General features: G+C 48.6%; 1 protein-coding gene and 1 long non-coding RNA gene across 2 annotated transcripts in view; one reads left to right on the forward strand and one right to left on the reverse strand.

The window, feature by feature from the left end:
• Positions 1 to 8,198, forward strand: part of Nrx-1 (Neurexin 1) — a 42,214-nt gene extending 34,016 nt beyond the window's left edge. The window contains exons 17-23 of the mRNA XM_050180630.3: positions 107 to 431; positions 1,371 to 1,493; positions 1,935 to 2,110; positions 3,062 to 3,236; positions 5,164 to 5,420; positions 6,379 to 6,490; positions 7,014 to 8,198. Coding sequence (XP_050036587.1) covers positions 107 to 431; positions 1,371 to 1,493; positions 1,935 to 2,110; positions 3,062 to 3,236; positions 5,164 to 5,420; positions 6,379 to 6,490; positions 7,014 to 7,729 — 1,884 coding nt within the window. The 3' untranslated portion in view covers positions 7,730 to 8,198. The remainder of the gene's footprint in view (positions 1 to 106; positions 432 to 1,370; positions 1,494 to 1,934; positions 2,111 to 3,061; positions 3,237 to 5,163; positions 5,421 to 6,378; positions 6,491 to 7,013) is intronic.
• LOC129385324 (uncharacterized) overlaps positions 3,260 to 24,499 on the reverse strand; it is a 57,883-nt gene continuing 36,643 nt past the window's right edge. Inside the window, exons 2-3 of the long non-coding RNA XR_008612897.2 lie at positions 22,360 to 22,493; positions 3,260 to 4,203 (exon numbers count right to left, since the gene is read on the reverse strand). This is a non-coding gene — a long non-coding RNA (uncharacterized lncRNA). The remainder of the gene's footprint in view (positions 4,204 to 22,359; positions 22,494 to 24,499) is intronic.

The raw sequence follows: 24,499 nt of genomic DNA on the forward strand, positions 1-24,499 counted from the left end.
TAAAGCATGCTTCGCCACTTCATGACCGCGTGTAGTGGCGCAGCAACGCCATCTTTTTTTCGCGTGCCGGTCGGCGATGGACAAAACGGGCGTCGAACCTGCGCAGGTGCGGTCGAACACGGCGCGTCCGCTCAACGACAACCGCTGGCACGCGGTGACGCTGGGCCGCAGCTCGCTGCGCCAGCACAGCCTGGTGGTGGACGACCGCGTGGCCACGGTGAGCAGCCCGGGCGCCAACGTGCACCTGGACCTCGAAGGGCTACTCTACCTGGGCGGCGTGCGCCGGGGCGGCTACTCGGCGCTGCCCAAGACGCTCGCCTCCCGCACGGGCTTCCTGGGCTGCCTCGCCTCGCTCGACCTGAACGGCGAGGCGCTGCACCCGCTGGACGACGCGCTGCTTCCGAGCCCGCTCGTCTCCCGCGGGTGCCACGGTGAGCGCGGCCGTAAACGTACACGGACTTGCAGTGACGTTCCACTAGATATCCTATATGGACTCCCTCTGCCGGGACACGAGTACCCCCAGGGCTGCGTTGAATGTAGCTCCAGCGGACGCTTCTCGGACAGTCGTTTGGTCGCACATGCTGCCTAGATTGCGCAGAGTTGTCAAGGCCTTTCTTTTTAAGGCGTAAGCCTTTAGTGCCCCATGATTGTCCGGGCGCAGTCCGTGGTGGACGCAGGAAAGCGGTGATCACCGGTGAGGAGAGGAAGGAGAGGAGACGCCACTGGCGAATGGAACAAAGAGAGGAGGCGCCAAGATGTCAAGGCCTTTTTTTTTCTGTGTTTGCTATAATGGATATATTCCATTCGCGGCAGATGTGACGGGATAGATGCAAGTGGAAGAGCACCCACGCAGCAAGATCAGATACCTCGAGTGCACGAGTATGCGTACAGACGCGCACGCGCGGAAATGGAGTGACCTCCTCATTCTTCTACTATAGGCCTAGTGCCGGCCTGGCCGCAGTGACATATTGAACTAATTGGCTTTCAGAGTAACTTATGTCAGAAAATACGCTAAGTACCATGCACGCATGAGCTGCACACGCATGCTACCTCGGTTTGTAATTTGAACATATATGAGAAATCGTAATTCTGTCACGAGGAAACTGAAAGGCAAAGCCTCTGGGAGGACAACTATTTCACGCGCGGGGTGAAAAAAAGGTCGCGATTACAGTATTATCCTCAGGAGATCCTTGAAATAGACATCCGTAGTTGGATGTGCGGTGGATCTCCCGTTTGTCTGTGAAACGGCCCTCGGATATTGGAACACGAATTTGCATGGCCCACGGACGAAGTGCTTTCACTGGAATCGACTTTCAAAAAACGTGGTTGGGCGTCTGACGACCGCGCGCTTGCGTTTTTTTCCCTCGCAGCCACGTGGGCCCCGTGCGGCGACACGGCGTGCAGCAACGGAGGTGTGTGCACACCCGGCTGGAACGAGCAGCAGTCGTGCGACTGCGACGCCACTTCGTTCAGCGGACCCACTTGCTCGGACGGTAGGCGCGCAAAAACAACCTGCAAAAACGACCCCCCCCCCCCCCCCTCCGCCCCAGCATGCAGCCCACTGGACGCCTCGATGTCCTCCTCGCCCGCCGCTCCCTACAAGGCGGAGACAACTGCCGCCATTTTCATGCCCGCTCTGAGGAACGCCATCGAAACGGGGCAAGTGTTCACGTCTTGACCCGCGAGCTGGGCATGGCAATGGCGGTTCCGCCGCCATTTTCATGCCCGCTCTGAGAGACCCCATCGAAACGGTCCAAGCGTTCGCGTCTTGACCCGCGAGCTGGGCATGGCAATGGCGGTTTTGGCGGCGAGATCCCCGTCAAAGAATGTATCCACCCTGCACGGAGCAGCGGGCGAGGAGGACATCGAGGCATCCTATATATTAAAAAGAAAAAGCAACCCACTGCACACACGGCACCCTCTTTCGTTCGCAGAGAGCATCGCGTACAAGTTCGGTCCCCGGCCTGGCCTGGTGCGCCTCACGCCGAGCGGGGGCCCGCGAGCGGCGTCTCGCGCCGATCTCCTCGCGCTGGCTTTCCTCAGCACGGCTGACGACGCGGTGCTGGTGCACGTGTCCGGACCCGACCAGCACTTCCTGCTCCTGCACATAGTGAGTGGACTCGGGAGTGGCGGCGGTTCTGTGCAGTGCCTGCACTCCGTCCGTGTGACTCGGAGAGAACGTAATTTATTATAACGACGTGACCTTATGCAGAACAAGACAGAAGTTCGCAGCAAGACGGTGGCTTTGAAGTTGTGAGCAGCATAGCTCAAGGCACGTCGCTGATGCCGTGGCTTCAGCGACATTTCTCGTTCAACTACTGAGCGTGACTTTACGGTATTATTTGCGCTGCTCTTAGGAGGCGCACACTGGGATCGTTGACCCGAGAACACGAAACGGACAAAGACCACGCGCCGCCTTTGTGGGTGCGTGTTTCCTTTATGTGCCACTTAAGCAGCGCAACTTACACCGTACAGTCATGCCATATACCAGTTAGCCCCTGTCAATTAAAACACTATGGGATATTACAACACCACCGCCATTCTTGAATCAGCACTATATACACTTAGCAAATCCTCGTTGTTTCGGATGTGCCCACGAACCGTCGGCACAGTAGCGAAATATGACAGATCCTTGCAGCTACTACTGCGTGGCGTGCTGGCTGTCTCTGACACCAGCTACTCTGCCTGCCCCCAAATAATATGGAGCCAGTTGGTGAAACTTGGATTATTTGTCCCGCTTCGAGGCCTTCCTTGTATTCTTGCAATGCAAAGAAGACCTCGAGGCGGAACAAATAATCCAAGTTTCACCAACTGGCTACATTTTCTTTGGGGGCAGGCAGAGTAGCTGGTGTCAGAGACAACTAGCACGCCGTGCAGTAGTATAGTTCAAGGATCTGTCACATTTCGCTGCTGTGCCGACAGTTCGTGGGTACATCCGTAACAACGAGGATTTGTTAAGCATATATAGTGCTGATTCAAGAATGGCGGTGGTGTTGTAATGTCACAAAATTGTACAGCGACCTCGACCCAGCCCGAGCTCGCTCGCTCGCTCTTCCTTCAGGAGGGTGGCAAGCTCCTCGTGACGTACAGCGCGGGAAACGCGGGAGACCTGACGGCCAGCGATCCCGGACTGCGGGTGAACGACGGCCGCTACCATGTGGCCCGCGTGCGTCGGGACGGGGCCAACGTCACCCTCACCGTCGACGACCGGACGGCGCACGCGAGAAGCATCAAGGGTGAGGAGACTTACATGTCTGACGCGCGTCTTAATTAGGACGTGTTTCCATTCCGGCCACCACTGGTGACAGTAAGGTGGAAAAGTTGGGCGAGCTGGAATCGATTAGTTGGAATCGAATAGTTCTACAGTTACATTGTTTACCCGCTATAAAATATTCAGTGTGAAGCGCATGTTCGATTTTCGTTTAATGTATGCTTATTTCTTTTCAAACGAACAATTCAAAGTTTTCATTAAAGATTTATCTAATATAAGCATGCATTACACTGATTCACGCACCCGCAGCACCGACAAGTGGCGTGTTCCTCGTTCCCGCACGACCTATTTTTTGCAGTCTCTTAGATTCACACTGCCGTCCCTACTTAATAAATATGAGGAGAAAGACGCCAACTTTTCTACGTTTACAAAAAAAGAAATGCGTGAATTTTTTCTAACTCTTTTCTAATGTCTGTTGTGTTCTGCCCGAACATGATCCAGTATGTTTCATTATTCCTTGTAACACGTTTATTTTCGTCATTTTATGATGTGTGTTCACGTGAACATTCAATATTTCAACTATAATGTACAACTGTTCTGGAGTGTACTTATATATTGACATTATTTGTTCTATTGTTCCGTTGTTGTATTTGCACAACCTCTTCTTATTTTTTTTTTTTGAACTGCATTTTTTACTTGATTATTGTAAATTTGTTTTTGAACGTATGAATCATAATACCGCTGTCATGTACGTGGACCTTTAGGTATTTTCAAGTGGTGTTACTACCGCTTTTTCGCCTAAGGGACCCCCAACTGTCGTTGGAAATAAAGATTTGATTGATTTGATTGATTGCATTCTTCCAGCGCTCACCCTGTGCGCTTCCCATTTTTGTGTTGCTGTAGTTTTCCGCGCTGATCCAAAGAATGCTGGAGACAGTCGACGTTGACAGCTTCGAGCCCATCGCGTACGAAACCGATCTAACGGGACGCACCTGAAAAAAAAGAAAAACGTATTATACGTATCTGCGGCTTGACGGCACCTCCCGTCGACAAGAAAGAAAGCTAAGGGAAGCACGAATTATTGTTTTTTCTTAACTTTCTTTCATGTGCAAACCTATGGAAAAAAAGACAATTCAGTTTTAGCTGCGCTGTGGTTCCTTTTTATTAAGCGAATAAGAAAGCGTGACCACGTTTTCTCGCACACGAATACAGCGATAAAGGAGACCTTCCCGATGAGCCCCCAATCGTTCTCAATTTGTTAGTCCACCGGGACGTTTGGACAGCAAAGTAACCAGCATCGTGCATTTTCTTCTACAGCGAAGCTGTGTAAAGCTAACCGATTCATCCATCCGTCGTTTGTACGCCGAAAACCCCGGGGCAACCACATGCACATGCACAAAAAACAAAATTGAAAAAGACAGGCGCGCGAATGGCTGCACCAGTAGTGACGTCGTTGCTCTCTGTCACAGCCGAGCGCGCGCGCAGCAGTTTCTCTCCGGCTCCGAAATGGGTAGGCCACGCGTCATACGTACTTCTGAGGAGCAGGCAGCCTTCGATCAGCAACGCCGCGAGCAGAACCGGGAACGAGTTCGTCTACGCCGTGCTGATGCTGCATCCCGGACACAAGAACAGGCTCGTGCAGCCGAGTGCAAACAGCAACTGTGTACTGAGGATCCGGCATCCTACCAAGCCGTCGTTTAATGAACCGTTGGGATTAACCCAGTGATAAACACCGGGGCCGCGCGTTTCAGCTTCGCTGGTTAATCACCTGTACGGACTGCTTGGGCGGCGATATTTTTTTTTTTATTTGACGATTCTCTTTCCGAAGTTGTCTTTTTTGCCGACTTGGTCAGAACTATAAAGAAGGGCGCGTTCTGCTTAGTTGCAACATATATTTACTCGTCTACGTATTGTAACACACAGCCGTGTATAATCGCCCCCAACGTGCGCAGGTCGTGCGCCGGGCGTGCTGTCGGGCTACTGGTCGGTGGAGACCGGCGGCTTCCGCAGCAGCCACCAGCAAGGTGGCGCCGACAGCGACACTGTGCAGCGTCCCTTCGAGGGCGTCATGGCGGGCCTGGTGTTCGACGGAGTGCGCCTGCTGGACCTGGCCGCCGAGAACGAGCCCCGGGTTCGCATCCAGGGGGACGTACAGCTGCTCCTCTCCATTCCGTACGAGCCGCCCAAGGGGTCGCCACGCATGCAGCAGGTGGGCCACCGTGCTTACCATTGCATGCGGCTCGTCGTGCAGTGCAAATCTCTCCAGTGTCCCGTATAAAGAAGAGCCTCTCATAATTTATGCAGCCTCGGCGCTCTCGATAGTGCGAGATCTCGTTTATTTAGGTGCAAGCTACGCTACATTTTTCTGGTATGCACTTAATCCACATCTTGAAAGGCGTTCTGGAAACAGTCAAAAGTCTCCCGCTTGGTCCGGCTATATATTTATACCCAAAGACACGCACGCATGCTTGTTGCCGCTGGCATCGATCCATCCCGATCTACACGAATGAGGACCATGCCCCTTTAATTTCGTTTGGTTAAAGCGACAGTATACAGTGCTGGCAAACCGCCGGAAAGTACGTTGGCAAAGCGTTTTTTGTATGTTCAGCGAAGGGCAGTGCTTAGTAGAGTTCTTCGCGAAGAAACACTGCCGTGCAGATACTACGTATTTCCACGTCGCGCACACACAGATATATCTGTATGTGCGCGTCTGTGAGAGAGAGATCTAGACGATGAAACCGCTGAAGAGGAGGTGGTCGATGATATACATAGTTATAGGGGCAATCCATATCATTCAGTTCTACATTCAAGCGTGAATTGTCTCGGCATCACAGTATAGGTATAAGTGGGCCTCGAGAAGCAACTGCTGTGGCCTCCTTTAGCGTGGACGATATTGACTAGCGCAACATCAATAAACGTCCTCTCAGGTTCGCGGCACTTTAGATCATTCAACGGTCGCGTGGTGGTCGTGGGTGGCCATATGGGCTAATTGGCCAGTCACACTGAATTGCGATGACATATTAAGGATCACGTTCAGTGGGGTGAATTGGATGAACACTGCACATTCAGGCCTTTTGAATTAAGGCACGGTGCGCTGCCCATTTCTTCAGCTTGCGCGTTTCGCATAGGGGCGAGGTGACATACCGGCGTATTTGTGTGTGCCGCAGCAACCGCGAGCCTCTCCCGGATCCTACGAGGGCGACGACCTGGTGTTCTCGGAAGGCTCCGGCTGCTTCGACAGCGATGACGACGATTGCGGCGCGGACGGCTTCGGCTCCGGTAAGACTATACGGAGCGGGGCAAATGTGCTTCGACTCTCAGTGTTCGTTGCGTCCGCTGCGAAGTGCCGCCTGCCCGTCCAATTGAGAGACAATGCGTGGTTGCCCTTAACAGCGCGGGGGTGGTACGAAGCGCACCGTCGTGTCTATAGGTCTTTCTCGTGACCCTGTCTGCGAGCGATGGGGGGGGGGGGGGGGGAGTATTCTGTAAGAGTCCACCCATAGTGGACTGCCCATTTCGGCCTCTGCTGATTGGGTAGGGCCGCTCGTCTCCTCCTCTCTCGTACAGCTGCATCCAATCAGCAGCGGCTGAAATGGACAGTCCACTAGGTGGACCCTTACAGAATACGCCCCCCCCCCCCCCCCTTGAACTGCTTTCCAATTGTTAGGTTGACGTCAGCGCCTTACCGGCCGTCTTTTGCTTCTTCGTCCTCACCCACGCTGTTATTCGCCAACCACGCACTCGTGTACACACTGGCCCAGCTTTCCATTCCCGTGAGAAAACGTGCGCTCGCGCTTTCCAGGGGACGACCTCATCACAGCCGTATACGTGCAACCGACCGCGAGGCCGGCACCCTCGCCACCACCGGTGGTCGTCACGCAGGGCGACTGCGACGACGAGGACTGCCTCGACGGCGGCTCGGGCTCGGCGCCCGACAGCGACGACGACGGCGCGTCGCCGCCACCGCCGCCGCCACCCGACCAAAGCTTCTCGAGCAGCTCGACGACGACGAGCACGACGGCCGCGGCGCCCACGGCGACGCCCTCGGCGTCGACGACCACGCGGCGGCGCCAGCACGAGTGGAGCATCGTGCGCACCTTCACGGTGACGCGCGCGCCGTGGCAGCCGCGCAGCACGCAGGGCGCCCCGCCCGCCGTCATCAGCGTGCCCATCCCCGAGCTGACCGTGCCCGACCAGGAGAGGGCGCGGCCGGCGCCCAAGCTCAAGAGCTCGGCGGACAGCACGGCCCTGGTGATCGGCGTCATCGCCGGCATCCTCATCAGCATCGTGATCGTGGCGCTGCTCGTGTACCAGTTCCGCAGCAGGCCGGCAGGTGCCTACAAGGTCGAGCAGGCCGGGGCGCCCGCGGTCGCGGCGGGCGCCTCCAAGGGCGCCGCCGCGCAGCAGGGCGAGGCTTACCAACCGGTGGCCACCGCGCAGCAACTCAACGGCGCCGTTCAGCCCAAGGCTGGCAACGGCGCCAAGAGAAAGAAGGACCTCCGCGAGTGGTACGTCTGAGCACACCCACCACCCTCCAGCGCAAGCGACAAGAGTCTTTCAAAAAAACCGGCGCACGGCCGCGCCCGCCTCCCCAAACTTTCTCCGTCGCGAGGCTGCCCGAAGCGTTTGGCACAGCCGAGAATCATCTCCAGCGCTCGTGACGTCGCCGTGACGTCACTGCTACCAGCAGGCCCCCCGCCATTGCCGTACAAAATAGACTCTGCAGCAGGAGGTTCGCATATCAGTTGGACAATGCCTCCACCTTGGTTCTGCCCCGCGCGTCAGCAAGAAGATGCCGTGCCCGTCTTCGTCTTTCTTTCTCCGGTTCTTTCTGTGACGAAAGGTGCGGGCAAACCTCCCCGTGCTTTGTGATGGCGTCACTATAGGTGGACAAGTGTTAATCGTGCCGCGAAGGCAGCAGCGAGCGACACCAGCAATAATTCTATAGAGGACTGACGACAGTGCCGTTAATAAAACTGGGACTTTGCGTGCGCGTTGGCCTCACTTTCTCCGTGCTCAAGAAAAAAAAAAGGCACGTGAAGCACCACGTCGCTGTGGACCATCAGGCCACAGTGAATTCGCCCAAAGCAGCACCCCATGAAAAAGACGACGGCGTCTCCCGTCTGAGGTAGATGCCACTCGCGTTTGAACGTTGCTACACTATGTACAATACACTATGCTACACTATGCACTCAGTCACGACAAATGAACCGTTTCGAGCCAGAGGTAGTGGGTTCGACTCGCGACTACGGCGGCCGCATTCCGATGAAGGCTGAATGCAAAGAAAAAAAAACTCTTCGTGTATTTAAATTTTGATGGAAGTTATAAACAACCCCATGGGTGATCAAAGTTAATTCGAAACTCTCCAGTATGCACATATGTCGTCCCTCATAACCCATTGTGAAGTTTTAGGGCGTTATAAAGCCCGAAATTTAAGTTAGCAATTAAGACTCACACGCAGGTGGAAGGGAAACGGGTGAGCGCGCGATTAGTTTTTTTTTTTCTGTTATGCGCGATTCATTCTGCTCACCTGTAGCGACGGACGATAACAGTATGCTAGAGCTTGTTCAGTAAAGCCTTTGCAAATACTTTGTGGACAACACAAAGCGCTCACGAATACGCAGTCCCCATTCCAGACTGGCTGCTTGAGCAGTGCTTATTAATAAAGCTTGCTGAGGTGAGGATCAAAGTTTGAGCAAGAATGCAGGAATCAAGCGCAAGTGACAAAGACACCTAGAACAGCACGGCGGTGCCGATAACGCAAAACTACGAGTTTCATACTCTTTCCGCCGCCATATTAACACACCGCGATTGGTCCAAAATTTTCGGGCAGCGCCCACTTCGCCTGTCCGCTATACGCGATGTCACGAGACCGCTAAGAAGCTTCCCAGCTGTCAGAATTAAGCGTAAGCACTAATAACGCACGATTACGCCGAGCAAAAGCATTTTTCCTTAAGAGGCGGAGACAGCCCCGTTCCAAAAGGAATAGAAAATGGCTGCCCGCCGACAGCTCAGGCGCTGCTTGTTTCGAGACGCCGGCGAGAACAGATTTCACCTGAAGACGCCTTTGATGTCTCGAATGTTCAGTCACAGAGAAAGGTACGTTCTCTATTCAGTTGCGAGGCCACTGTCATCTACAGGACCAGTTCATGCGGTGATCGCGAGGCGACGCGGCCAAGAAACTCGCAAGATGTTCGGGCGATACATAAGTGACACGTCGCCATGTCCCGTACCAGCCTCCTGCAGCTGAAGCAGGAGTACAGAATACGTTTGCTCTCTATTGCCGCAAGAGTAGAACGGACATTCTACACTCACTGAGAAGGACAGAGTGTAACGAACATTTCACTCCCTCGTTGCTTACGGAGTAAACAACGCGTTCCACTCCACCTGCCAATTTTTACGAGAGTAAAGCAACGCCTTGAAAAGTGAATCGGACACTTTACTCCTGCTGTGCTCACCTCACGCTCTTAAACAAATGTACACCCTTTGGGTCGTATTTTACCACACAATAATAATCATCTGTCTTGCTTGCGTTTCCTTTCTTGAAAACGCTGGTGCCGCTACTTTTCTGTCGAGAATGCTCTGTCATGCTGTTAACGCGCACGCCGTTCGTTACTTGGAAGTACCGGGCTCGTAGCGTTGAAGACAGAAAATGCGGGCAGGACATATGTCAATCATCGTTGTGTGGCAAGATACGACCTAAAGGGTGTAATTTTGCTTAAGAGTGTAGCATTTAGAGTGTAGCGGTGACTTGGGGGGCGCAGTGCATGGATAGCGCTGTGCGCGGCGCGCTGGAAAGCTGCGATGAAAAGGCGACTGACCTCGCTCGTCCTTCCGTAAAATTGCGCAAGTGCGTTCCCGCGGACGGATAGACATTTCGACATTAGACATTTAGACATTATTATGGTATACGAGCGTATGTGCATCAATGATCAAGACAGAGCTGAACAATCGCGTATTGGTTGTACATAATTAAACAGGACGAGAAACAAAAGAGGAAAAAAAAACATACATCAGTGCAGCAATAAGAGAGTATATATGGTTACAGAGACAATATCACCATAAAGACAGTGCAACATTCATAACTGATCTTTGAAAGATATTATCTTTTTATCGAGAACACAAAGTTACTGGCGCTCTTCACTTCTATTGGTAAGATGTTTCATACTGAATTAGTCTTTGACCGTATGTGTTTCGGGTAACTGGCAAATCGAAAGTTATTTTAGTGGCATATTTAGTATTTCGTGTAGGAATCACGAACATACTAAACGACAGTGAGTGATTGCGACATATTATGTTATTCCCTAAAATAGCGAATTTCATTTCGGAGGATAAGGTAAAAGGAAGTATTTTCAACCTGCAAAATAAGGGACTGCTGGATTCGAACGGATCGGAAAACGTCATTATCCGCACCGCTCTCCTTTGTAAGCGTACAATTCGATCCAAATGTGCTTTAAATGTGGAAGACCATGATTCGCAACAGTATGTGATGTGGCAATGAAAGACAGAAAAGTAAATAATTTTCAATGCCGAAATATCGAAACATGTCCTCCCCTTTAAGAACCCATAGCACGCTGTTGCTAGTTTCGAACATACGTTATCAATGTGAGGCTTCCAGTTCAAACTACTGTCTAGTGTAACGCCCAAATATTTAATTGTGTTCACCTGCTCCAAAGCGATATTATCAAGACATATTTGCAGAGATGCACATTTAAAAACATGACTATGCCTAGAATGAAAAATCACGTAGTGAGTTTTTGATTTGTTTAGTGTAAGTTTATTTGCACCAAACTATGATGAAACGCGGATAAGCCCTGTATTAGCGATGTGCATTACTTCATGAAGTGATTGGCCAGTAAACACTAGTGCGGTATAATCCGCGTACATGACAGTTTTGGCAGATGTGAGAAGTGAAGGAAAGCCGTTAATATATAAAGAAAACAAAATAGGTCCAAGGTCATATCCCTGAGGCCCATCAGGTTTAACAGAAGAATACGAAGACGTAAAGTTATTAATTTTAACAAACTGCTGGTTAAGTTACTAGGAAATAAGTTGAAAGTACTGGCACTGAAACCGTAGGATTCAAGTTTCTTTAGTAGTATGGAATGAATAGCTGTGTCGGAAGCCTTCTTGAGGTCTAGAAATATTACTAAGGCTAATCCATTATTATGGAGTGATTCGTTTATACGTTGGGATAACTCTAGTACAGTGGATGACGTAGAGCGACCGGTTCTGAAGCCATGCTGAGAGTAAGATGTTGTTGGTGCTCAGGTACTCTTTTTATTGAATAGAAATAACCTTCTCGAACACGGTATTAATCACACTCAGTACCGAAATTGGCCGATAGTTTCCAGGGTCATTATTTTCGCCGCATTTATATAGCGAGACAGCAGTTAAACCTCGATGGTTTATTTAGCAGGCCGCGCGCTGAAGCCGATGGCGCTGGCCATTGTGATGAATATATACAGTTCAAGAAGATGAAGGAGTAATAAAATACTCACACAACTTCCCCCGCGCGTGGAAGTGGGCAACCTGGCCGCTGGTTATGGCGGCGAACACCGTTTGAAAGGCTTTAAACGCGAAACATGCGCAATCTCTGTGGCACGGCAGCGGCCGTCCAAAGGCGGAACAACGGGAGTGACAGGATAGTTAACTGGCGAAATATGTTCCCGAACAGTGTAGGTCCCGATTATTTATTATTTATTTATAGATACTGCGATCTGAAATCCGATCATGGCAGTATCGTAAGATAAAACGGGACTGAAATTTCGCGCATAAGCCAGGAGCGCAAACTGGGGTCCACAGCAACACTTCGTCTCCAGGGTGGAAGGAAACGACACGGTGGAGTGCATCATAGCGAGTTTTGCGGTCTTGTTGACTGGCGTCGGTGTTCAGGCGGGCACGTTTGCGACATCGGGCAATGTGCGAAACGAATATTCACACATTGATGTGGACGACGGCACGGGGACACCAAAGAAAGAAACGTCAAGGATAGTGATCGGTTGACGACCATGCATACACAAGGAAAAAAGGCGAATACCCCGTAGTGCGTTGAACGGATGTGTTGTATACGAAAGTGGCGAAAGGTAGAATGACATCCCAATTGGTGTAGTCAGGGTTGATGTACATTGATATAATGTCGGACAGCGTGCGATGAAACCGCTATGTGACGCTGGCCATGATGATGAATATATACAGATGAAGAATATGAAGGAGTAATATAATGCTCACAATATATAAGAGATACTTAAGCAATCTTTAGAGTTTCAAGTTATGTACCACGTTCTTTATTAAGGTTGAATATGGTTGTAAGAACAGGACAGAGACGGTCAACATTATCTTTTAAAGCTTTAACAGTAATGCCATCGTAACCAGCCGCCTTGTTAGCATTCACATCCGCAAATACATTTTGTACTGTAGTATCTTCTATCGGTTTGAGGTAACTTGTGCTTTCAATACGTCTCATATGCGCAAAGCGGGTCAACAGAACCAAGCAATGCGCAGTGATTGAGATTATACGGTTCGGCGAGACAGTGTGACTGATCCGAAAGCGTTAATAAATGCTGCTGTCACACTCTTCACAAAGAGCCACACAAACAAGATGATTCAAAGGGCCTATTTTAAGCCAGGCAAAGCATAGCGGTAATTACTCTTGTTACTATTGATCGAAATGTAGAAATAATAATTGGAAATGAAAGTGGGTCGAAAAAGATAACATGGCGTAGGCGGGAGTCGCGCCCACGTTCTCTGCATTATCAGTACGATGCTTTATAATTAAGCTTCCACGGCGGCCATGCTTCCGTCAATTTTCTTGCGTATTAGTGTAATGTAACACCTCGTTATAACGAAGTTAAATGGGGACTCAGAATTACTTTTTTCTGCCTGTTATGCTTCGTTATATCCATTATCGCATGTACAGCTGCAATATGAACACATAGTCGAGCGCCTTTATAACGAAGTGCTTGGCGCCTCTGAGATAATTCGTTATATAGGTCACTTCGTTGTAAAGGTCGCGCACCGAACAGATGGAAACAGAACCGGGACAGAATTATTCCTCCGTTATACAGCTCGTTTCGTTGCAGAGGCGTCTGTTGTAAAGGCGCTCGACTGTACTTGGCTATCCTCCTTAGACCCGAACACAACTATGGGACATAATCGGTCTCCAATGTGGTTTTTTATTGTCTATAGTGTTGTGTTGTGAACTTGAAAACCTTTTTTTTAATTTAAATACCACGATTATTTCGTTATATCCCATTTCGTTTTAACAAGTATGTGCAAAAGAGTGATCCTTGGGGCGTATAGGTACTGGGGATAGCATCAATAGGATGACGGCCAATCATGAACAATTCTTGCTTCCCCCTTGCCAGGCTACTGAACACCAGTACATCACGTTATAGTATTTTCTCCACGTTAGTCTTCAAACCCACTGTCGCGGGTTCGATCCCCACAGCGGCGGCCGCGTTTCGATGGCGACGGAATCCAAAAAAAAAATATAAATAAATAAACGCTCATGTACTTCGATTCAGGTTTTGTTCTGCAGCATCCAGGTAGATGCTGCAGAACACACCAGCCTTTGCCTCGAGAAGCCGCAAAGGCCCCCGCCCCTCTGGTAGAGGGGAACGCCCCGTGAGTCACACGATGACTCTGGTCATGTCAACAGGCGTCTTCCGGTATACTTAGGGTCAACACAGCGCCCAGATATTCGGCACCCACGGAGGTCAACGATAACAAGTCTTCCCGCGAGCTTGTGTGGACAGATTCTCTTCTCCTCATCCTTTCCCTTTAGGCCAGTGCCGGGTCGCCAAATGGACGATCACCATGGTTAACGCCTCCGCCTTCAACCTCTTTATTTTTTTTGTCTCCTTCATTATGGATGACCGATTTTTTACATAAAATCGCATGACAAAATTTCCGCGCGACTGGCCGCTAGAGGCACTTTGACTGTATTCGAGGGCTTCTTTCACGCTCGGAAAAGCACTCTTATGCAGCACGTATTGAGCAACAGAAAACTGTATCGGGAAATGCGATAGATTTCATTAAAACCGGCCCAGTTGTTATGTCGGGAAGGCGTTTCAGCCTTTTACGTGCATTTGAATAGGCGGCATTAAAGTTGCATCACTGTGCATCACTGTGTCTGCATTTTCCCCACAATGTCCCCGAGCGATAGAAGGCGGGCAGTGAACGACGTCAGAGGAGGGCGTACCTTGGCCGAAGCTGTCAGACGCCATGCTCCGTCCGTTCTTTCTCCATCCTCCCCATGACAACAAATTCCCTCAGCCCTACATCAGCACGCATCAGCGTCGTAATGAATGCGAGACAAAGGGTTCTCCTCGAGATCATCCCGCGGCAACCGAAGATGGCCGCACATTCCTTAATCTCAACGCTCGGAAGGCTGTCACACTTTGAAATGACTTGCACCCTCAAGGAGCGAACAAGGGTGTGAACGTGTTTACAACTCTGAATCTCTACGAAACGGGCCTGTATGCTTATATTTAGTTTTATACTAACGCTATACCGCGTGGCAACACAAGCGGGGAAAAAGAAAATCGCACCCTCACACTCACAAAAGGGTGTAAGGGTGTGAGTTATACACGCATTTCACCCTAATTAATTATTAAGAGTAAATTATTCTACAGGGCACCGACAACGCTTTATCTTCATTGGTAACTCCAGCCTCACTGATACTTCCAGCGCACCGAACGAACAGGTACCATAACTCTTTTTTACCCCGTACGAAAGTGTCGACTGGAACCAACTTCTTGGTTCAATCTTTCCCATCCCGGACGTGTCTTCATTCGAGACCGCTATCGCTTATATATATATATATATATATATATATATATATATATATATATACATATATATACATTAATTATTGTGGGCACATCTCTATTTCTTTATTTTGCTTTGTTAGCATTCATTTTTGTAGTGCCAAAGGGCCTTGAAAGTGCGGATAATAAATAAATAAATAAATAAATAAATAAATAAATATCTGGCTTCTCTAGAGTAAAAAAGAAACTGTATCGTTCGAATATCGTACGTCCTAATTAACCGCGGTAGCCACCATTGTGCGACGTCATGAATACATGTCTCGCCATATTTTTAGTGAATTAGGGTAACATTTCTGCAGTTAACCTGAGGAAAAAAAACTTTTCCTACCCTTTTTAACACCGTTCAAATATTCCTCGAGCTATTAGCTACAGTAATCACTGCTACGTTTATATGCGATTATCCGAAAATTTCGAAAAACCAGTGTTCGTAAATGCAACATTTTCCAAATGAGTAATTAAATCATAAGTAACCGGGTTTCACGCGCCAAAACCACAAATCTGATTATGAGGCACTCCGTACCGGTGGACACCAGATTTATTTTGACCCCTTGCTGTTCTTTAACGTTCACTTAAATCTATGTCCAAGAGCTTCTCTTTTCTTTTTTGCATTTAGCCTTCATTGAAATGTGGCTGCCGTCACTGGGATCGAACCCGAAACCTCGAGCTCAGAAGCGTAGCACCATACAGCAATGGCGCTATACCACGACGCGTATGTTTTCCGAATAGTTTTCGAATGGTTTAACTCCTCGAGCGTGTGCACACGATCAAAACATAAAATAGGGGCAAGAATGCGTTGGGTCAGGGAGTCAGAAGTTTCCTTCTAAACCTCGATCATCGGGACACTCTCCCAAGGGTCCCGAGTATGCAAACAAAACCGCTTATTTGTTCCGAACGCTCCACTCGGACTTCTAGCAAACAACGTTCCATAACGTGCAATGTTATGACGGAAACTTGCTAACGTCGTGAATACAGCAGGACGCGAACGTCGGTTTAATATATCAGTGGTGACAACGGCTGTTCATCATATATCAATGGTGAGAACGGCTTTTCTTTATATCGAATAGTATTCGCTTCGACTCGATTCGCTTCTTGCATTATTCGATTCGTCGTATTGAAGATTCGGTCGACGAAAATGAATACTCGCAAAGCCCTGTTCAACGAGACCAAGCAACACCTATGCATGGAGCGCGGCAGATCAAAGGTCGCTCGCGTGTAGGCCAAGTGCAGAGGGAAAAAATAAACCGAGCCGGGCTGCTTATCCGTACATCGATAGCGTAACAATGCATGACAGCTGTTCGGAGACTGCAACGTACGCAGCCACAGATGCACGTCGGATGAGTCATATCCATCCGTAAACGCAGCTGTTGATACGCTGCGCTGCTTTTTCCTGGCTTATTAGGCGCCTCCTGTGACTGGATTTCTTCTTTCACACATTTGGTGCGTAGGTTTCCAGTGATAAAAGAGAAATAAAAGAAGCTTTCTTCCAAGAACAGCCCACGGTACTTTTTCGAACGATGCAAAGTATACTTTGTCGCATTCACTCCCCGAACTTTTACTCACGTGGGTCAGGTTTGACGTTCGTTTTACAGCTAAAGGCGATGTTCCTTGACGGTTTTCGTGCGATGAAAGCCGTCGGTGAAGGGCGTCGGCGAAGGCGGACGTGCGACGGCGTTGTCTACATCGAAATGTCATAGAACCGCCTGCAATGCCACCTGGGTCGGAGTCCAGATATTTCTCGCTTTGAGACGTAGTCATCGGTGAATATAACTTAAAGTTACCTTGCCTGTACATCACACGAATAGACATTTATGCGCGTTCTTTCTTTTTTTTAGCCATTAATCCTTTTCTCTTCTTTTTTTCCCCGAACGGAACTCTATTACATGCATTGTACCTGGGGACATATCGGAGAGACTGCTGAGGTACACCCCAACACCCTCTACCACATGGTCTGGGGATATGCACAAACAACCCGAAGAAGTACACCACAAGTACAGAAACCATCAGAAGACCAGTGGGAGGTTCTGCTGGTATGCGAGGACCCAGAGGGCCAGTTTCGAGCTCGTGGACTGCAGGGCCATGGCTGTCGGCGGAGAGCCGTGGCTTCCTGGAATAAGGAGGCCAGCCATCTAGGGCAACGCAAGCCAGGTCGTCGCAATAAAGTTTATCCCATCCACCCATCGCGTCGCGTTTCGGAGAGTCTCGTTGTCGATTGTTATCGCATCCCGGTGTTAGCGGGTGAGGCTTCTCATCGCTGCCACGACCTTCGCCCTGGTCGAGCTCCACATTGGGCTTTGCCATGCATGGTACGCGTTCCGACAGCACTCTCTTAATCCCTTGACTACGCCGTCGCCCAGGCACTTATCTCACCGAGTTCTCCCACCTCGTGCGTGGGAAACCATGAGATCACATGGTACTCAACAGGCCGTGGCTCAACATGGAAGAGAAAGGCTGCTTCCTCGACACTGTGCGCGGCTTTCGACTAAACTTGCCTACGCAAGACACACTCTTACAGATCGCGCCATCCTGACCCTCGATGCAAAAGGAGCATTTGACATGTCAAATCAAATGCTCCAGCATTGCCCATCCCAGCATTGCCCATCATGAATTTTATGCTGGTCATGATGTAAAATGAGCTGGGCATGGTGGAAGACATGGTGGGTATAATGGAATTTATCGTGGGTATATTGGGTGGATGGTGGGTGCAGTGGTAGATGGTGGCATGTATTGGTGGGATATATACTGGGTGACTTGTCTCAATGGTGGGCGTGCTGGGTGAATGGTGGGTGCACTGGGTGGATGGTGGGGTACATATTGGGTGACCTGCGTGAATGGTGGGTGAATGCTGGGCGTGCTGGGAGGATGGTGGGTACACATACTGGGTGACCTGTCGGAATGGCGGGTGAATGATGGATGTGCTGGGTGAATGGTGGGTGTACGTACTGGGTGACATGTAAATGGTGGGTAAATGGCGTGCGTGCTTGCGTGAATGGTGGGCGTACTCGGTGGATCGTGGGACACATAGTGGAAGAAAAATGAGCGAATATATGTGACAGCGACAATAGGTGTGTCAAGGGTAGTGACACGTGTGGTGATGATGGCGGGTGCCTAATGCGTATATGGCTCGTTTTTGAACAAACTTTTTGTGCGCAAAACTAAAAAGGACAAAGAAAAGGAGCAACACAAGGACGAGCGCTTTCTAACAACTGGTTTTATTTTCGAAGAATCACCTACTTGTATACCCGCAGATCTGCGCGATCCAGACAACAGAACACGCCAATAGCGCATATGACCACACTTGTGATAAAATGCCGGGGATCAGCGCTACCCGATCAACATAAAAACAGCAAAGTGCATAAACGAGCACTTAAGATGAAAATTCGTTAAAGCTATGATGATAGGAGCGAATTCTCTTTATCTAACAATGAAACAGAAGGATGACTGATGCATTGAGCATTGAGCATTGAGCATTGAGCATTGAGCATGATGATGAAAGCTATGATGATAGGAGCGAATTCTCTTTATCTAACAATGAAACAGAAGGATGACTGATGCATTGAGCATTGATTCATTGATCATTGATGACTGATGCAAGTGAGCAATGGGGAAATCACCCTTCTTCAATGATCAGATTGATTGCACGATGCACTAGTGACGAGTCGAATAATGCATCGGCTCCCTTTAATTTCCCCCTCGATATCACAGCTGGAACGACTTGAGGTTCTGCACAGAAAGGGCCTAAGAAGGGCTCTTGGCGTTCCGCAGACTGCTCCTAACAATGCAGTACTTTATGAATCTCTATCGAGACCTCATAGCCTAGTCGCTTCACAAAGGTTATTGACGCAAATTGGCCGCCTCAAACAGACGGCAGCCGGCCGAGCCGTTCTACAGCGCCTTCGAAAGAGATATGAGTCCCGAGCGTACTTGGCACTAAATACTCTTGGTTACCTGGGTCTTGACACTAGAGGTCGAACTAAGAGGTTGAAACCACCTTAGTCATTCGCGAGCCTCGATTGTTCGTTGACAATTCCTCACGTACGCGCTAAGCGGAGTTCTCCTCTGGCGGCAGCGCGTTCGCTGGTGCTGGAACATATCGAGACTGAATATGCACGTCATCTTCAAATCTTTACTGATGGCTCGGTGGACAAGGTCAAAGGATCTAGTGCAGCTGCTTTTCACATTCCCTCTTTGAAGTATGATTGGTCTGTTCGCTTCACTGCAGTCCTGTCCTCCACAACGGCCGGAAGCGTAGCCATTGAGGCAGCTCTGGAGAAACTACGGTTTTGTACGCCTCAACCTGTTGTCATTCTTACAGATTCAAAATCTGCCCTTCAAAGGTTAGAGCACGGGTTCCCTACTGATGCCTTATGTCTTAGCTCCCTACGCTCGGTGCATAATCTCCATATTAAAGGCTTCTCCATACGTTTTCAATGGGTGCCCTCGCACATAGGTATCATATATAGGCAACGAGATGGCGGACAGCCTCGCCCATGGAGCGCTGTCCGGGAATCCATTGAGAAGAGTGCCTCAAGGCGACAACAGACTCTTCAGAGAAGCGGTGTTCTGCCACTTCAGTTCTTTGTGGAGCTCACCTCACAAGCCATGTGTGATCAAGGGTCTCAAAAGAAACCACGCCACCTTACTGCTCCGCATTCGCACGGGCTCTGCTCGTACCCCTGCGTGGATGTATAAGACTGGCCTGGCGTTATCACCATTATGTTCAACGTGTGGTGTGTGCGGTGACATAGAACATTACCTAATGTGCTGTACTGTGTATAACGCGGAAAGGAGGGTGTTATTCGGGTCCCTCAAGAAGACAGGAGTTCCTGACAGTTCTCTTCAGGACATTGTCTTCCCGCGCGCGAACCGGTTGTGTAGGGAAGGAGGTCTATCGCCTTCTTTTAAATTACCTACAGGACACGGATTTGGCCTCCACATGGTGAACTGAGGAGTGACCATTTGTAATTGTGAGGTCTGTGTCTGATTATGTTATTTATTTATTTTAAGTGTCGCTACGGTGGAGCAATTGCCGGCAGCAACTGCAAGGCTAATCCCACCAGTAGCCTACAACAACTGAACTCAACTCAACTCAACTGATGCATTTGCCCTTTAGTTTTGCAATCCAGTGCGCTTCCACAATTTCTCTCGCGGTTTGATTTCTATGCCTAAACAATATGTCGGTGCTTATAAGAAAAGGTGAGCGAGCACGTTCTTGACAACGCATTGCCAAATGCGTACTAGGGCGACCTTTCAGACTAGACAAGTGTTCCCTTAGTCATGTGTTAATGCATCTCGCAGTCTACCCTACGCACACATGACCACACGTCATAGGAATCTGATGCACAGCGTTCTTTGCGCAGTCGACAAATTGGTTCTTACTCGAATGTTTAATACTACATTGTTTCTTTGCATCATCCTTACTTTCGAACTTTTTTACCCTAGAACACACACTACCTATTTTGTTTTTAGCCGGAAACACCACTTTTACTTCGTAACTCCCAGCCACCTTTATCAGTCTGTGTGAAAGGCCGTGCACGTACGGAATCACCGAAACCTCGGAAGCTAAATCATTCTGCATTTCTTGCAAACATTGCATTTCTTGAGCAAGTTGATCGGTTGAGAAAGGCTGGGTACCCGCTCGCTGTTATGCTGGCGTCATGTGTTAGACTAATGAAAATACTTAAACAGGATAAAGAACTACGCACAAAGAATCAAAGGCAGAAAGATTTAGCTTCCAAGGTTTCAGTGGTTCCGTATGTGTACGGCCTTTAATTCCCACAGACTTAAAAAGGTGGCTGGGAGTTACGAAGTAAAAGTGGTGTTTTCGGCTAAAAACAAGATAGGTAGTGTGTGTTCTAGGGTAAAAAGTAAGTTCGAAAGTAAGGATGATGCAAACAAACAATGTAGTATTAAACATCCGAGTAAGAACCAATTTGACGATTGTGCGAATAATGTTTTGTATCAGATTCCTATGACGTGTGGTCATGCGTACGTATGGCAGACTGCGAGATGCATTAACACGAGACTAAGGAACACTTGTCTATAGTCTGAAATGTCGCCCTAGTACGCATTTGGCAATGCGTTGTCAAGAACATGCTTGCTCACCTTACCTTATAAGCACCGACATATTGCTTAGGCATAGAAATCAAACCGCGAGAGAAATTGTGGAAGCGCGCTGGACTGCAAAACTAAAGGGCAAATGCATCAGTCATCCTCCTGTTTCATTGTTACATCAAGAGAATTTGCTCCTATCACCATATATTTAACGGATTTTCATCTTAAGTGCTCGTTTATGCGCTTTGCTGTTTTTATGTTGACCGGGTCGCACTGATCCGCGTCATTTTATCACAAGTGTTGTTATATGCGCTATTGGCGTGTTCTGTTAACTGGATCACGCAGATCTGTGGGTATTTAAGTTGGTGTTTCTTCGAAAATAAAACTAGTTGTTAGAAAGCGCTCGTCCTTGTGTTGCTCCTTTTCTTTGTCCCTGTTAGTTTTGTGCACAAAAAGTTTGTTCAAAAATGAATATGTTCCAACTAGGCCGACTCGCAGTTATGTATATGGTTGTTTGATTTGTCAAATGGCACCACTCCATGTAGTCCCATTTTTTACTTGTATAAACATGCATGCACATGTATTTTTATATTACAACATTTATTCTAATATTTCAGCATATCATTTCATGATGCATGCCTAATTATTAACCATTGTACCCTGCTAAATTTGTGTCTAGTATATATAATGCTGCTTTTATTATTGCAGTGATTTGAGTTTAAAGTTATATTGAGTTTAATTCAGCTTGATCATTGATGGTGATGGTAAACCATGTTAGATATGTCTGTGCTACTATACTGTGCATGGCTATGGTAAATTGCATATACCCGTCAGCATAGTGGACTCGCACCCACCGGCAGAGCAACGCTCCGACGACTGGGACACACAGTAGACGAAGAGGCCAAGTGCACGACAAGAACACGCAAAGACATACGAGACATGGTGAAGAGTGGGCTAAGAGAGGGCGAAGAGAAGGCGAAGAGAGGGCGAAGCAATCGCGTACACGGACGCGGCAACCTATACGGGATCGGAAGAGCACGCGACGGCAGCGTAGTCGACGAGGACGGTAGCGAGGTGACATCGGCATCGGTGTCTACCAGAGAAACGGACAGGGCGGAGGAGACGGCGATGGCGATAGCAGCCACGACGTGCACCGGCAAAGCACAAGTATAACCGTCATTGCAGACTGGCAAGAGGTATTGCCGGCGTTACCAGATGGGCCCAGGCCCGACCTCGACCTACTTAAAGAACAAGCACACATCTTACCGGATATCCGTATCTTCTGGGCGGCAGTGGCATGAGCCCGAGAGCACGTTCTCCGGGCTATCACGTTCTCCGATCACATCTTACCGGGCTATAGCACCGAACTCCCGCCCACCGGTGGACCCGACGGAAGGAGTCTGCAAAACCAATACACGGAAATGATCTACCATTAGAAGAACACGAGAAAACTCTGCCCGCCTTCTCTTTCCAGGCTAACAAGAGAAGACGCAGTCGCACTCGCAGGACTCCAAACAGGCACATTCCCGCACAATACACTCCTACATGCCATGTGCACGTAATATGCAACGCATGTCTGTAACGTCAATGATCTACTATAGCACGAAGTTTACCTAGATTTGTGCAATTTTCCCCTTTTCCGCTAACAAGGCATAAAATCCCTAGATCTAGGGGAGTTTACCTAAGGTTGGCAGCCCTGAATAATACGAATGTGCGCGCGATGAAATCTGAAGAACGAATAGAAGAGCATGCGTAAATAGGAAAGCATACCACAACGGCATACATCCCGGACCAACGCCAGGTAGTATAGACTGTATAAATTGGGCTTCCTGATGAACTATTTAACCAAAATAGCCAAACGATTGATCCTAATTCGAGACTTGAAACCGATCGTCTGAAAGGTTCCTAACCGTTGAACTTAGTTGCAAAAATCTGGCGCTGCTGATGTGGAGTAATGAATGTATTTCACCCCGAAAACCGAAAGTGAAATTCCCATAGCAGGCGACCATGAATGACTAATTAGTGGGAGTTGCATTCTTGGGCATTTCAGTTTCGGTTTTCTCGGTTAAATTATTGCTCCGAAGAAATGAGCAGCGTCAGCTTTTATACGTAAGCGGTCTGTCAATTCTGACGACGGACTTCAAGTCACACATTACAGATCGATCGTTTGACTCTTTCGGTTTATAAGATTGCCTAATTGGTGCAGTTATACTTGCCTAATTATATTACCTCGCGTCGCTTCAGAATGTATGCAGCTGTAATAAAAGCAATACCCAGGAAATCACGTAATTTCTCACCTTTCCAGTGTTTATAAAATTTCGATGCATGTATACGAGTATACAAGTATATAGATAAGTTTATCTTATATAGATATATAAGTACATAGATCAAGCACACCTCATCAAGAGGCTCGAACCACTACAAAACAAAGCTGTTAGCTTCATCGTGTCGGATTACTCTCCCTATTGAAGTGTATCTAAAATCAAAGACAGCCTTGACCTTGCAGCACTAGAAAGAAGAAGGAAGGCGTCTCGTTTAATATTCTTTCATATAACCTATATCACAACCCTACACCTTATACCACCTTAGTAACAACGACTCCAGCTGCAACATTCACACGACCCGCCGTGGTTGCTTAGTGGCTATGGTGCTGGGCTGCTAAGCACGAGGTCGCGGGATCGAATCCCGGCCACGGCGGCCGCATTTCGATGGGGGCGAAAACACCCGTGTACTTAGATTTAGGTGCACGTTAAAGAACCCCAGGTGGTCCAAATTTCCGGAGTCCCCCACTACGGCGTACCTCATAATCAGAAAGTGGTTTTGGCACGTAAAACCCCATAATTTAATTTTTAACGTTCACACGCTCGGACCACTCTCTTAAAGTTCGTCAACCATTTGCCTGCACCGATCTACTTCGTTTTTCATTTCTGCATTTGGCAGTCCAGGAGTGGTACCAGTTGCCGAGATCAGTAGCGGAGAAAGAAAATACTGATAAATTTTCAAAAGCACTAAATCAATTCTTATCGCTTACCAAAATCCATTGACATAATCCCCGAGGATGTTCGGCAGTTTTGACATCTGCAAATGGCTTCACTTCTTTCATTACGGTGTTATTCAGATCTTTTTTTATGATGTATCAAATAAATCATCCCGCGCTTCAGTATCCGCATGTCCGAATTGCTGTGTTGCTTTCTGTAAAAAAATTTTTTTCGTATTCCCACCTTTGTGGATGAAGCGTATGTATACTTCTTTATGCAAGAGTGTTTATGCAAGTATGATTAGCACCACTATAGTCTTTGTTGTGTGCATGTAAATTTTAGTGTTCACAGTACTAAAAATGCCCCCCCCCCCTCCACCTATGTAATGCCCGATAGACCTTTAGAGTAAATAAAATGGATGAAAATGG

This window comes from Dermacentor andersoni, chromosome 7 (genome assembly GCF_023375885.2).
Source record: "Dermacentor andersoni chromosome 7, qqDerAnde1_hic_scaffold, whole genome shotgun sequence".
Lineage (NCBI taxonomy): Eukaryota > Metazoa > Arthropoda > Arachnida > Ixodida > Ixodidae > Dermacentor > Dermacentor andersoni.